General features: G+C 43.6%; 1 protein-coding gene across 31 annotated transcripts in view; it reads right to left on the bottom strand.

The window, feature by feature from the left end:
• Positions 1-14,471, bottom strand: part of RIOX2 (ribosomal oxygenase 2) — a 56,322-nt gene that overhangs the window by 10,610 nt on the left and 31,241 nt on the right. For 6 of the 31 annotated variants that reach the window (XR_014823567.1, XR_014823570.1, XM_021070692.2 and 3 more), the window contains exons 1-4: positions 12,976-13,020; positions 7,518-7,986; positions 2,824-2,943; positions 1,543-1,671 (exon numbers count right to left, since the gene is read on the bottom strand). Coding sequence is in view for 27 of the 31 variants with exons in the window: in XM_021070692.2 (XP_020926351.2) it covers positions 1,543-1,671; positions 2,824-2,943; positions 7,518-7,949 (681 nt within the window). In the remaining 4 variants the exon portion in view is untranslated. Of the gene's footprint in view, positions 1-1,542; positions 1,672-2,823; positions 2,944-7,517; positions 7,987-8,463; positions 13,021-14,471 lie in introns of those variants that run through there. The other 25 variants (XR_014823569.1, XM_084989101.1, XM_084989103.1 and 22 more) reach the window with 20 other exon arrangements.

The raw sequence follows: 14,471 nt of genomic DNA, 5'->3' as shown, positions 1-14,471 counted from the left end.
TATGCCAGAAAATCCACAAAGGAGACAGCAGATAGGATGTTTTTATATAAATCTTTGTCCAAATATTTTGTCCTGAACAAAGAGAAAAACAATGACACATCTGTAGGAAGAAGGAGGCTGGGGACAGGGTGGGACATGGGATTTGGTTTGGGGAATACTTAATTTGCCTTATCTTTTATTTTTCCAGGGGAGACATTAAGTGGGCAGCTGGATTATGAGTCTAGAGTTTAGAGATGTGGGCTAGAGATGTAACACAGCACTTAATACTTCAGTGTAGAGAGTATTAGAAACTTTGGGAGGGAATGCTGATTGATCAGAGAAGTCCAAGAAATGAGTCTTGTACCCTACCAGAGATGGGAAGGCTGAGGACAAAAGAGCAAAGGAGAATGAACAGAACAGTCAGCTGGAAAGTGAAACAAGAGATGGCTGTACCCAGGAAGCCACTGAAGAAGGCAGGAGTGACCTTGTGTCAAATGCTGAGGACAAGCAGCCTAAGATGGGGAAGAGGAGTTGACCACTGTACTTGACAACATGGAGGTAACCTTGAGAGCAGTTCTGGAGAAACAATGGGGATGAGAGCCCGCTGGGAGGGGCCCCCAAGAGCAGGAGAGAAGAGGAAATGAAGCCAGGGCATCATGGCAAGTTCCCCAAAGAGGTCTATGTCCTAATCCTTGGCATCTGTGAATATTTACGTTACAAGGAAAAGGTAATTTAAAGCTGCAAATGGAACTAAGGTTGCTGACAGGGAAATTATCCTGCACTATCCAGGCAGACCCAATGAAATCACAAGGATCCTTAAAAGTGGGAGAGTATTTGAAGAGAGAATCAGTGAAAGCACAATGTGAGAAACACCAGGCCCCATGTTACTGGCTTTGAAGGTGGAGGAAGGGGCTGTGAGCAAGGACTGCAGGTGGCCTCCAGAAGCTGAAAAGGCCAGGAAATCAATTTTCCCCTAGAGCCTGCAGAATGAATGCAGTCCTTCTGACACCTTGATTTCAGGCATCTGAAACTCTTGTGGACATCTGAAGATGTTCTCAAGGGCTTTCATGATGACTATTCTTCTGGTACCTGTGTGCAGGGGGACGGGAAGGGAGTGCAGAGCCTACTGAACTATCAGGAGGAAGAGGGGTCAGACTGGAATTTTACCAACAAAAAAACTAAGGAGTCTCTGGCCATGTTCTGCTTAAACAACTTACAACCCAGCACTGACCAGTGTCTTAGATTTGGCAAAGCTGCCCAAGGTCACACCTTCCACTTTTACTCAAGGGGAGTCAATGGTCAACAAATTCACAATTCATTCCTGTTGCACTTGGATTACATTTGGAGACGGGTGACTTGGACAATGGACTTCACATCTCCTCAGCTCACCTCTACAAGTACAAACTCCTGAGTCTCCTTTAGAAGCTCCCTGTCCTGGTTCACTGGAATGAGAGCCACCTGCCCCCAGTCTCTTGGATACATTTGTAGGAGACCCCGGCACAAACACTAAACCTCAAAACAAACTTGTCTCAAGGAGAGGCGCCCACAAGGGCAGGCCCATACCTTCAGCATGAACTCGTATGCTGGCTTCCCAATCCTGTTCTCAGCCTCCACACTGTACTCCCGCGCCAGGGGCACCGTCGGCTGGTAGAGGCGCCAGTGTTTCTCTCCTTCCAGCTGCAGGATGAAAACCTACCAAGAGCACAGGACCCAGGCGTGTCAGAGAGCCTCCTAACAACTCAGGAGGCTAAGTGCTTCTACAGTGTTAGTATTCCCCAGGCTTAGATGAATTACAAATTTCAGATAAAAAATAAAAATGAAAGATCAAAAATGCATTTCACTCCACACTTAAAGTTGCCACTAGTGGTATTCACTTTTAAAAACAAGCCAGCATGAACTCTGACACTGGAAGGCTATTCATTCTTTTCACTTTCATAGAAGCCTTGCTGAGTTCTTTATATCCCACTATCTACCTCACTATCTCATTCCTTTAAATCTTCTATCAGACAGCGGAAAGCCCGTAATCTCTGATGGAAAAGCCCAGCTTCAGATATTAGAGGATAACTGAAATCCTGATTATAATCCTTGGCCCAGAGGAAATGTCATTCAACCAAAGATATTTTAAAGTTTTGTTAAAAAATTATATATATATATATGTATATACATATATAATGTGTATATATGTATGTATATGTATATAAACCTTCAGAAAATGTATCGATATCAAATTGCTCTCAAAGAAGGAAAAAAAAGGGTTTTTTTTTAATTACTCTGTGTTCACACATTGTATTAGTACAAAAATAAAACTATGAAATACTTAAGCCAGAGAGCTAACACTGCTGGCAGCCACGGGACAGTGAAATCAACACTTGTCAAGGTGCCAGTGCTTAAGTGAAACAATGACCTTCACTCAAGCTGCCCCAAGATTTTCACAAATGGAAAAAATACATATTTTTGGCAGCTACAGAAAAAGGACAAAACGAAAGCAGATGTAAGGATTACTTGTGACCTCACTGTATTAAAGACCATACATTGCGAAATTTTAAAAAAGCCAATCACACTTTTCTGTAGATAAACTCAACAAATATCTATTTCACAGGAATGTGTGGCTCTTACTATCAGTAAATAAACACACTCTCCCCTTTCTGAAGGAGCAGGAAACCAGTTTGATGGGATTCATTTTGGCCCAATGTCTAAGGGAGGGAAGTCAAGTTCTCCAGAGCCGTCACAGGAAGAATGGGCAGAAACCTGGCCCAGGAGCTGAACTGAACCCTGACAACCCCACTAACCCAGGCTGGCAGCCACTCCTTCCTCCCTGAGCTGAGCAGCTTCCTCCCCTCTCACCTCAACATCATCATAGTGGGGAGGCAGGCCCTGAGATCCCGCAGGGGTTAGGTACACATTCGAGCCAACCAAGGAGCCAAAGTAGCATTCCAGCTTCTCTTGGATCCTCCAGAGCTCATCCTTAAAAAAAAAAATGAAGTGGAAAGAGGTGAAAAATACATCAGAAATAGGAGGAACATGTTCTTACTCACTGAGTCTTTATGGCACAGCCATTATGTTCCAGACACTGGGAATTCAGCAGTGACCAAGCCAGCACTTCTGCCTTCAGGAACCTTCCATCCTTGGGCAGAACAGCGCTGAGAAGGTGGTGGCTAAACGAGGGACTGAGGAGGTGGGCAACAGGGAGTCACAGAGGATTTTAAGCAGGACAATGACACTATCCAATACACTAATAAAAGCTTGGTCTGGCTATGGTGCAGAGAATGGATTATAGGAAAGTGAGAGAGCAGTGGGGACGTTCTGACGGTAGCAGCAAAGGCAGGGAATGACCATGGAGGTGGGCAAGGGAGAGAGAAGTAGGAAAGATGCACTCAGGAAGCAGCACAGACAGACCTGCTGATGAACTAAGTGCAGGAAGGAGAATAAAACAGAGAGATACTCTTGGGATTTTGACCGAAGCAGTTAGTTAGCTCTCAGTTACACTGAAATGGAAAAGGTTTGCTAAAAGACAGGTTTTCAGAGGGAGAAAACAAATGTTGTGCATTAGAAGTGTTAGAGGTCTGAGCTGCTGGGACCTCTGTGTGGAGGAGACATCAAGTAAGCCCCTGACTGGCTGAGTCTAAAGCTCTGGCAAGATGAAGGGCTAGGGATTTACCTTTGGGAACTGTCTGAACAAAACTGACATTTAGAGCAAGCAAGGGGAGCAGGAATGACAACCTAGGAAGGGGGTATAGACAGTGAAGGGGGACCAGGGTCAAGGAAAACTCCCTCTCTCCAGTCACTAATCAGCTTTTCAGGGCGTAGTCAGACTAAGGGCATAGAGAGGAGCCACATGTTCCTGCAGAGAGAAAGAAACCTGATGGTCCCAGGGCAGGTGAGGAGAGGGGAGGTAGCAACTAAGCCACGTAGGTATCAGTACTTCTTGTGTGCCAGGCACTGCTTCCAAGTCTTCACCTACCTTAGTTAAACAACCGTCCCTGCAACCCTGTGTCACAGGGTTGGTACCATCAGTAACTTCAGTTTGCCGATGAAGAAACCAAGGCCAAGAACACACAGCTAATGAATGAATGATATAGCCAGGTTTCAAATTCATGCAGGCTGGCTCTAGAGTCCATACCTTCAACCATGACTCTGTACTGCCTCTCTTAGGGACTATCTTTAAAGAAAGTCACCTACAAAGAACACTACAGAGCCTAAAGTTTCAAGCATTACAGTGCTTAAGTGTACAGTGCCTGGAACAGAGAAGACACTGAAACATTTAAAATATTTGCTGAGTAAACCAATGACCAGGGCTTGGGAGGTAAGCCTACCACTGGATTGAAAAAAAGAAAAAAAAATCCACAGTATTAAAATGCCAAGTGGGAAAGACTGGGTCAACATGAAAAAAAGCTTTGGGAGACTTTTTTTTTTTTTTTTTCATTTTTGGCTGCCCCAAGGCACATGGAACTCCCGGGGCAGGGATGGGACCAAAGCCCAGCTGTGGCATCACAGGATCCTTAGCCCACTGTGCCAGGCCAGGGATAGAACCCAAGCCCCAGCGCTCCCAAGATCCCACTGATCCTGTTGTACCACTGGGGGAGCCCCTGGGAGACATCTTTATATAGTCCACTGGGCTACTCCACTTACAGATCTCAGGGTTTCTATTTAACACAGGAAGAATAATTTAATGGCATCTGAATGACTCCCAAGAGTGAGCAGATCTTCCAAGCAGCCTAACTTATACCTGGAGTGGCCACCAGGACCTGGTTCTGTAACCACATTTACACAGTAACTGGAACTAGTTTCTCTTTCTCTCTCTCTCTGTCTCTAAGGGCCTGAGAGGTGTCTCAGAACCATATGGGTGACTTTATGGCTCCCAACTAAAGCTTCTGGGTCCGTAACTGAGCAGTTGTATGTATCTTTTCTTCTAAAAAGTTACTGAAAACACTATCATTTGCACAATTTTTCCATTTCTCTTGTACCTTTCCCTTCTGAATTTCAAGTGTGGCCCACTAGAAAGAGATGTGCAGTCAAATCTACTCAGTCCAAGTTGTAGTTACAATCTGGGTGACTTCAACTTCTTTATTTGTAAAAGTAAGACTCCCACCCTAAGACACAATAAAACTCACCTCAAATCTTATTTAAACTGCAAGCAACATACAAATGTTCCTGTTTCATCGGCGCTGACTCAGGCACAAACAAAACTCCTGAAATCTGTCCCTTTGAACTCATGACTCCCAACATCTGGGGATGCCAAGGAGATCCTCAGAATAATGGGAAAGGGAAGGCGGAAGTTCCTCCTCTTCTCCACTGACCTACCTATAGAATCAGCCAAAAACAACTGCTAAGACCAGAAGCTCACATCCACATCTAAAGAAAGCTGAAAATAAACTTGCCCAAAGCCCTACTACATCTCAATTAACATCTTTAGATATAAGGTTATGAAAATGCTTTAATTTTGGAGTCAGAAGTCATTACTTAGTAACTATAGAAAAGTCACATCTGTGAACTCATTTTTTCCATGTGAAATGGAGACCATGGTGATTGCCCCAAAATATTTCAAGTGTTTGCTGGAAGGTTCAAAGTGAACATGTGTAAATATTTTGTACAGTCATCTGGGCTCTTGATATACAGAAAACCCAAAGCAGGTGGGGTTACCTCCTCACTCATTTCAGAATAATAAGCTGCGCACATTCTGGGACCAGATAAAGGGGTAACTGCCTGGTGTGGTAGTCTCTCAACATGGTCAATGAGGAACTGCCTCTAGACTTTACCCTGATATCGATATGTCATTTGTAAACACACACAACACTAAATATCATCATAATATAATACTTAGAACCCAGTTTCTAATGGAAGAGGGTGAGCTCTTGCAACTTATAGGTTTCTCAAGTCCTAGTAGTGGAAAGAGAAAAAAACAAACAGGATGCATCCTAGTCTAGCCTGAGGGCTGAGTTTAGACTGGGATAGCTCATCCTTCCTGCTTTAATAAACAGGGCTAAAGAGCTAAGTCAACAGAGCAAAGGAAACAGGTCCGTGGCCGCTTGAAACTGGGGAAGAGGAATGTGCAGTGTGGCACTTAAGCAGACAAGCAGAAGAGTCCAAGCCGATTCTCAAGCGTAGAAATGATAGCCACAAAGGGCACCACTCATACACCAAACAACTTCCTGCTGGTCTGTGAACAAATTGCATATAATCAACATCACCGAGCTTTTTCTATTCAAAGTTCTTAGGTGTCTCAAAACCATTCTTTTTAAAAAAGCACTGCTTCAAGCCAAGTAACGAGTCAAGCATTAGCTCAGGGGGCAGTACCATGGTGTCCATGTTTTCTGAATGTAAATCATAACTTGATCTGTAAGTGATTTATAAATTCCTTTTGGGAGCTAGGGCCAAAAGGTTGGCATTCCAGGGACATTTCAACTGCTCATAATTGCCTGAGATGGATTATCTGGAATGAGAACTTGTACTGAAAAGATTAAGAGTGCCTTTACTTAATCCAAAGTACAAATAGGTTCAGGATCCTATAGAGAAGAAAGGACAAGGCATTCACGGATATAACAAGGCTTCTCGAGTTCAGTCAGAAGCATTAATGGTAACTGATGACAAAGTCCTCAGAGGCACCACACAACCAGAATCCAAGGCCCCCTCACTGCCCCCCCTCCCCGTATGGGGCTTCATGCACTACACTTCTCCACCTCCCAAGTGACATTCTGATTCTGCCACAGATCACAGAAGGAGATTTCTGAATGGTGACAAAACTTTATCTAAAACTCAGAACAGGCCCTCAATTGTTCTGGTCCACCTGTCACCTAAAGAGCTCAAACTTTTAAAACAGCAGATTAGCTCATCCTAACTCTATGTTTTATAAATGCAGAAAGCACAGAGGAGGCAAATTATTTCTCAAATGTCAACCACTCATGTAGAATAAATAAAAAGCTAGCAATCTTCCTGACTCACAATTCAAAGCTCCCTCCACCAATGACTCCCCCCACCACCTCCCCAGCAGCAGTTTCTGCCCCTGGGTGCCAGCCGCCCACTATTAATAAGGAAAGAGTTTTTCTTGAAATTGTATCTGGTATGCGGTCAGGTCACTGCTCTGAAGCCTCTGCTGAGGGAGATGCAGGCCGTTGAAGGAGGCAACTTCAAGAAGAAAATGATCACCTGGATGCTATCATGCCTAGGTTACAGTAACAAACTCAGCAGAAAAGTCTACCACATATCAGATCATAAACCAGCCCACAGAAACGCTCCAGGAGATTTAATGTCACTGTAACAAATTTTATAAACTTGTAATATAATTTGGTTTTTGCAGCTCAATGACACCTAACCAGGTTTATTTTACCCTAAGTTGTTGAAGACTCTATCAGTTTAGCCAAAAGGGAACATAAAAATCACTGAAGCTGGAATGCATTTGAAGGCCAAACAGGTGCTACCTCTTTTCAAACCAGCAGGAGGCTAATCATCATCAAACCACAGGTTCACCCCTGAGCTGATCTATGGCCAAACATTAGCACTTTAATACACATGAGAATTCTGCACCAGAGAGAACCTGTTACCTTAAATCTCTGAGGTTGGTGAAACTGAATGGTTGCCTTTTTCTGATCAAAATCTTTTCTCAGCTGAAGAAAGTGCACTTTGCCACCTTTATTGAAAACCTTCTTCTTCCCACTGACACACCGGCAGACATTTATGTCTCTTCCATAGTATATACCCCGGCTGCACAGACTCTTCAGATCTGAGAGCCTGAACAGGGACCTGTAATATGTGGCCAACACAGGGTCATTTCTCTGGATGAGAAGGGGCTTCTTCTCCCAAAATTCCTTGAAAAAAGTCTCTGTCTTGATGGGTGAGATTAAACTTTCAAAGAGGACACTGGGGCTGTCAAAGTTCAAAGGAGAAGGCTCACCAGCGGCCTCCACCTTCACCTGCTTACAAGGAACAGGCTCCTCTTCCTTCCCATTCCCTGCAGGCTTTGCTTTCTTTGGCATTGTTGTCTTCAAGACACAGAAGTGAGGAAATGCAAACCTGCCAAAAGAACAAAACACACATGTTTAGGCTTCCCAGTGCCGGTGTCAGAGGATCACGCACACACAACTTGCATGACCATCACCATCATGCCTTCATGCACTCTTCCTAAGCCAAGGCCATTTTCTCCATGATATGTATGATACAGTTGTAAGCCATTTCTTCCAAGACATGATTCAACCTCAAACACTACTCGGATCACATATTCATAGAAAGGAAAGCATGTTTCTCTTGTACCTAAGCACTAAGTCATAGAATCCATTACTTATTAGGAGGTATAATTATCCCAAATTAAATGGTAACTATCTCAGCAGTTCCTAGTCACAGTTTTAGCCTGTGGCCATTGGCACAACAAATTCAGGATTTTAAATTTGGCTTTAATCAGTACTAGGTCCCAAATCTAATTAGATGCACTCTGAGTTATAAACACTTGACTCAAGAATTCCCAGCTGCTGCCCATGGCCAGGTAATACTCACCACTGAACCACCCCCAGCTGCTCTCCCACTGGCCACCTGTGCCAGTGATACAACCCAGTGGCTGGAGCAAGAAGCTGCCTGGCCCAAGTCTCTTCCCCAAGCACCTGAATTGCAGCTTATTCCTAAAAATTGCCACTTTATCAGGAACCTCCCATTAAAGAATAAAACAAAAAACTAATTAGGGGCTGAAAAGTGAAGGGTAAAGATAGTTATATCCCAAGGCTTTTAAAAGCTCCAACTTTTTAACTAAAGTAAGATATAATAAAATGGTAACATCATTAACCTTTAACACGTGCTACTCCCTCCAGCTTTCACCTGCCCACACAAGCCCTGGGCACCTAGGTCTCAGGTGGGGTTTGAGATTCTGCATCTTTAACAAGCCTACCAGCAATGCTGCTGGAACACACAGCACACTTGAGTAGCAAGATGAGCAACCCTCCTGAATTTTGCCAAAGGTGTCTCAGACTGCCCCAAACCACAACTGTCATATTTACAATGCAGGAGTTCTTCATCTGGAGTTGAGGAATGGTATTTCCAATCACAGGAAATTTTCTGAAACTGCAGGTTTCTACTTTAAAGTACATTCCCCCCGAGGGAAGGGGAAGTCCATTGCTTTTACCAGATTCTTAAAGGAGTCCCCATCCCAAACAAGGGCCATGAACCACTATGCTTATAAAAAGCAATTTTTCCCAGAGACCAGTAACTTATTTGATAGTTACGCTTTTCTATTTTGTTTGTCAGAATTGCAAGAACACTATTTTCCGCTCTTTCGTCATTATAACTAAGCTCTATTCCCGCTACACTGTGGGATGAGTAGAATTAATGGTCTGATCTGGGAAGTGGGCAAAACGGATTATACATTGCAACAACTTATAAATTTACAATTGATAAATTCAGAATAAATCTAGAAAATAAATTTAGAATTAATCCCTTTGTCCAGCACACCTGGCTCATTAGTCACTTAGCGGTTATGAGATTGACTGTCCTGGTACGCAGAACTTGTGTTCAAGCGACACTTACTTCACTTGATAATGGTCCCAAAGCACAAGACTAGTAATGCTGACAAATCAGATATTTCTTACTGTGGCTAATTTATAAATTAAACTTTAGTATAGGTATGCGTAAATAGGAAAACAGAGTTCTGTACTATCCATAGTTTCAGGCATCCACTGGGGTCTTGGAACATTATCGGCTGCAATAAGGGGACACTACTGTAGAAAACTCCCTAGTGGCCTCACTTTAGCTTCTAAATTTTATATTCACAAATAGCTCAGTTCCTTCACAAGATGAAGTGCTTTTGGTAGGAAACACAGGACTATGGTGGGAAACTAATATAAATTGATACTAAAAGCCTGCATTGAAGGGATAAGGCCTTAAGCTTTTTTTCTTAAACTTAGAGAAAAAACTTCAGTGTTTTAGGATATATCATCAATGAGTCACATTTTCTGAAAATGTTTCCTATTTCTTTTAAGTTAAAACAGACTAGCTTGATTTCTCAAATAAGAATCAAAGTTTCAATGAGACAAAGTATTGCTAGTACTTGGAGCCCAGAGTGAGGTAGAAACACAAGGAGGTAAAAAAACAGATTGAGTAAAGAGCATTGCTTGTCCAGGAAAGAGTTACCCGGCTTTCCTTTCTGGTGTGGGAATGTAGATTTCCAGTGTTCCCAACACCATTAATGGATAAGAGGAGGGGCTCCGTGCCTAAGCTGGGTGTACAAACAATTTGCGTTATACTGAATACTTGCATTCCTTCTGGTGGTCTGGAACTTTGATATGTGCCAGGCAGGGGTCCTATATGATGAGCCCCCAATAAAAAACCCTGGGCCTTGAGTGTCTAATGAGCTTCCCTGGTTGGTAGCATTTCACAGGTGTTCTCACAACTAGCTGATGTAGCAATGAAGCTCTTGGTCTCCTTGTACTATAATAAACCAGCTGCAAGTCCTAGCAAATCACCCACCCTAGAGATGGTCTTGGTAACCTGATACAGTTTACATTTAATTTTTAAAAACTGTTAGATTGGTTCAGGTTTGATTTATTAAAGATACCTTATAATGAAAAAAGTAATTTCATATTCAGCCACACATTTCTTATCCCTCACAATTGGTCAGTTTAAAATTCATTTAAGGGATGTGAGGAGCAGGAAGATGCAAACAAAAGGCTTGTTTTCTTTAAGCACAGTATATAAATACACTATAATTACATTCACCAGGAAGTGTGGTGAAACAAAGTATGCAGAAAAATACAATCATGTAAAGCATTTTCCCCATCGACAATCAGTAACAAAATAAACTCCAACAGTGCATAGCCAATGCTTTTGTTAGAACATAAATTTCACTACTTATACTGCCAAAAGTTACATCATTTATTGTTTCTCTATGTTCATATTGAAATGATTTGAAGCTCAGTTAATTGGAAACTAGCTTAGAGGTTACTAGGCAAACATATCATTTCTCTGATTCTCATACTATCCATATTATAAAGACAACCACTCTTTAGCAGCTTTTGGGAGGTCAGTAACAGATGACAAGCCCCACCATATTAAACATACAAAAATAGTGAGCTGCATCACAATTTCAAAAACATAAAAAGTAAAAAACAAGGAAAAAAAAGTGTGTCTTAGAATCTAAGAAGTAGAGGAATTAAGAGAATGCTTGTCTGGAAAAGTACAGCCAACACAAGCCTGCCTCTAAACCTCACAGACCACCCAAACAGAAGTTAGAGTAAATATTTTTATAAAGCTACAAAAAAGGGGCAAGCTTTCAAAAAGCAATTGAAAATCTAAACAACTTTTGAAGGACTACTCAAGAAAATCAATACTGATACCCATTCTACAGTCAACAAATATTAAAAACAAAGCCTTTATATGTTTATGTGCCCTGACCTTCTTTTTTATAATATTCACTGACCAGAAGTCTTAACACAGTATAGCTATCTACACCTTCCCAGAGCCTAGTACAGGGTAAGGCAAACAGGAGCCCCTCAATGAACTTTTTGAATGCATTTTTTTTTCCGTTTTCATCTTTTGTATACAATTTTAAAGAAAATTCTCAAAAGCCTTACACAAAACAAAGTTGGGGGAAAACAGACGGTTTGTTCCTTGGGTATTATTCTTCTGATAGCAGCTGTAGCTAGGGTACTCAACAGTACTGTCAGAGCTGAAAGGCACCTTACCCATCAGTCACCATTACCAACAAGGGGAGGGAGGTGAGTCTTTATAATCTCCAGAGCTGCGTTTTAGAACATAGTCAAGTTATCAACAGCTTGTCAGCATGCAAATTTCTGTGCCCCAAATCAAGCCCTCTAAATTAGCATTTCTGATAGCTGGGGCCCAGAAATCTGCAGTAACACAGTAAAGAGAAGGAAGGGAGGGGGGAAAGGGAGGGGGAAAGGGAGGGGGGAAGGGGGGAAGGGAGGGAAGGGAGGAAGCAGAGGGAGGGAAAAAGGAAGGGAGGGAGACTGGGGACGGAAAGATGAAAGAAAGAAGGAAAGCAAGCAAGAAAGAAAAGTAAAATAGCTCTCCACTGGAATCAGAGAAGACACTAAGCAAACTCAGCTCAGTTAAGCACACTCACACAAACTGAGAGAAATGATACACAGCCTGTAACAAGCTTGCCTACGCTGACATAAAACATTTCTTTGGAGCCCACGTTAATGTTTACCAACTGAGAAAGGGAAAAGAGGTTCTCCTGTTGACCTAAAGCTGTGATTGCACTCATCTCCCTAGTTCTATTTTAGAAAGAATGCATTGTACCTCATTAAGGTAACTACGAGGCTACAAAGGCGGGGAGAGAGGCGAAACTATCAAGCGATGTTGGAAGAAGCTGGATAAATTAGGTTCTTAAAGATGAGCCCAGTGAAAGTAAAATCCTTGCACGGAATTTACAGCTGATTGGGGAGTAATTGAGCTTGCGATTCCCTGGCCCATAGTTCTGAAAACACAGAGAACAACCTAGCCTTATTAAACTGATGGACGACCCAATTGTTCGGCAGCCCTTCTAGAAATATCGGGTGAAAAATGAATGGAAAGGGTACGCTGTCATTTTAAAGTAAGGGTTGAGCGAGAGAGACACAGTTCTCCCTGCCCGCACTTCAGGTGTCCCTGCAATAAAGCCAGTCTCTTAGGCCCAAACTACCGCCGGAAACACAGCCCACGTGGCTGCCGCACTAAGAGGTAGCCTGCTGCGTCGGGGCTAAGTCAGGCATCACTCTCCCCGCCAAACCTCCAAACTTTCCCGGTGCTCATCTCGCCTTGAGCCCACCATCCGAGCACGTGGCTACCCTCAGTAGCCAGGCCATTCCCAACCCTGGCTCCCATCCCAGCAGCAGCAATAGCCAGCGCCGGCCGGCCAGGGCCCGGCGGCACCGAAGCTTACGGCCGCAGCTCGGGGACCGGCCCTGCAGTCCTCCCTCACCCCAAACTTGCTCCACCCACACTCGCGCCTGGGCGCCTGAAGAGCACAACCCTACACAGTGGCGGCGCGGGACTGCGAGAGCGTACTGCTCCACTCACCAGGCTCGGCCTGTTGCGAGCCGCCGCAAACAGGACAGGCGGCGTGGGCTGGGGGCGGGGCGGAGCGGCGTGCGCACGCTCCGGGCGGCCCCTCCTGCTCCTCGCCACCTCCCTGCAGCGCCGCCCGTTGGTGGGGGTGCTTCCGGCGCTCAGAGGCCAAGGGTATTTGGGTTCACGATTGCTCTTTTCATTTTTTCGGTATTCAAGGAAATAAATTCGTTTTTTTCTGTTGATGTTGTTGGGTTTTTTTTTTTAGTTGGAGCTGGGTGAGACTCAGGATTTGAGGACATGCCCTAGTACAACCCTGTTCTTTTAATGAATGGAGAATCTGAGGACGGCAGAGGGAAAGCGAGTTACCCAAGTTTACCGATCTAGAGATCCAGGTTCTCCACGGCTCTCCTTGGGGCTCTCTCTGCTATGCTGTGCTGTTTGGTACTAAATCAATTCTAATTTATGTCATATTGCTCCCTGAGAAAGAATTAATTCTGAATTAAAAGGATACCGGAAATTCTTGTGACTGGCGGTAAAAGCGAAGAACACATGCAATTGTTTGAGTAATTTTGGCCCAGCATTGTTTCCTTTGGACTCATTATTAGGATTTTGGGATGGAGAAGAGGGAACGAGTGGTCAGGGGATCAGTTCCTGACATGTGCCCTGGCTTGTTCCTGTCTTTGCTCTGTAGACAGCCAAAGAGGATACAACAGAAGTTTTATTTCATTCTAAGATGATTGAGACCAGGAGCTGTTTCTGATAGTGAAGTGACACAGAAGCAAATGGGGAAAAAGTACACCTCTATCTAACACTTGTCCAAACTAACAATAATAGCAAGCCTTGAATAGAGTTCTTCTGCTTGTCAGGCACCATACTAGGTGTTTCATAGACTCCTCACTTCATCCTCGCCACATCCTCCACTTTACTGTTGATGAAACTGAGTCAGTGTTAACAAATTTTTGGACTGGGACCCATACCATGCCAGGGTCCCGGTCCCACAAGGTTGCTGTCTCAGCCAAAGAGGTTCTTTTTCTATCAGATTTGCCAGGAGCAACCAAACCCATGCTGTGACTGGAAGAGCACAAACTTTATTCAGTAGCCAAAGAATGGAGAACTTGGAACCTAGTTCAAAAATCAACTTCCCAACCCAGCTGGCAATACCGAATGTATTGGGGGAGGGTCAGAGTAAAAGAGGAATTGGAAAGAATGGGAGGAATATTCATGACTTATACCAGAATAGAGGTGTGGCTTGGACCTGGAACTGATGCAACTCTCCTTTTCAGTCCTCCTTGCAAGGGCTTTTCTGGTTGTTGTCATGGCAATTGTCAACTGTCACCATGCTGGAGGGTGTGTCATTTCGCATGCTAATGAATTTCAGTGTTATGATGATGCTTAAAGTCTCCTGGAAGTCAAATCTTCCACAATCTTGGTTGGTTTCTACTCAAGGGAGGGCTAGGGTTATGATTCTGCAATACCTTTGATTACAACAGCCTTGGTTACCAAGT

The sequence above is a fragment of the Sus scrofa genome, chromosome 13 (genome assembly GCF_054392235.1).
Source record: "Sus scrofa isolate SSC_HxYL_T2T_F1_AM1 chromosome 13, Sscrofa_HxYL_maternal_Yorkshire_Landrace_v2.0, whole genome shotgun sequence".
NCBI lineage: Eukaryota > Metazoa > Chordata > Mammalia > Artiodactyla > Suidae > Sus > Sus scrofa.
This window is presented reverse-complemented; position numbering and strand designations above follow the sequence as displayed.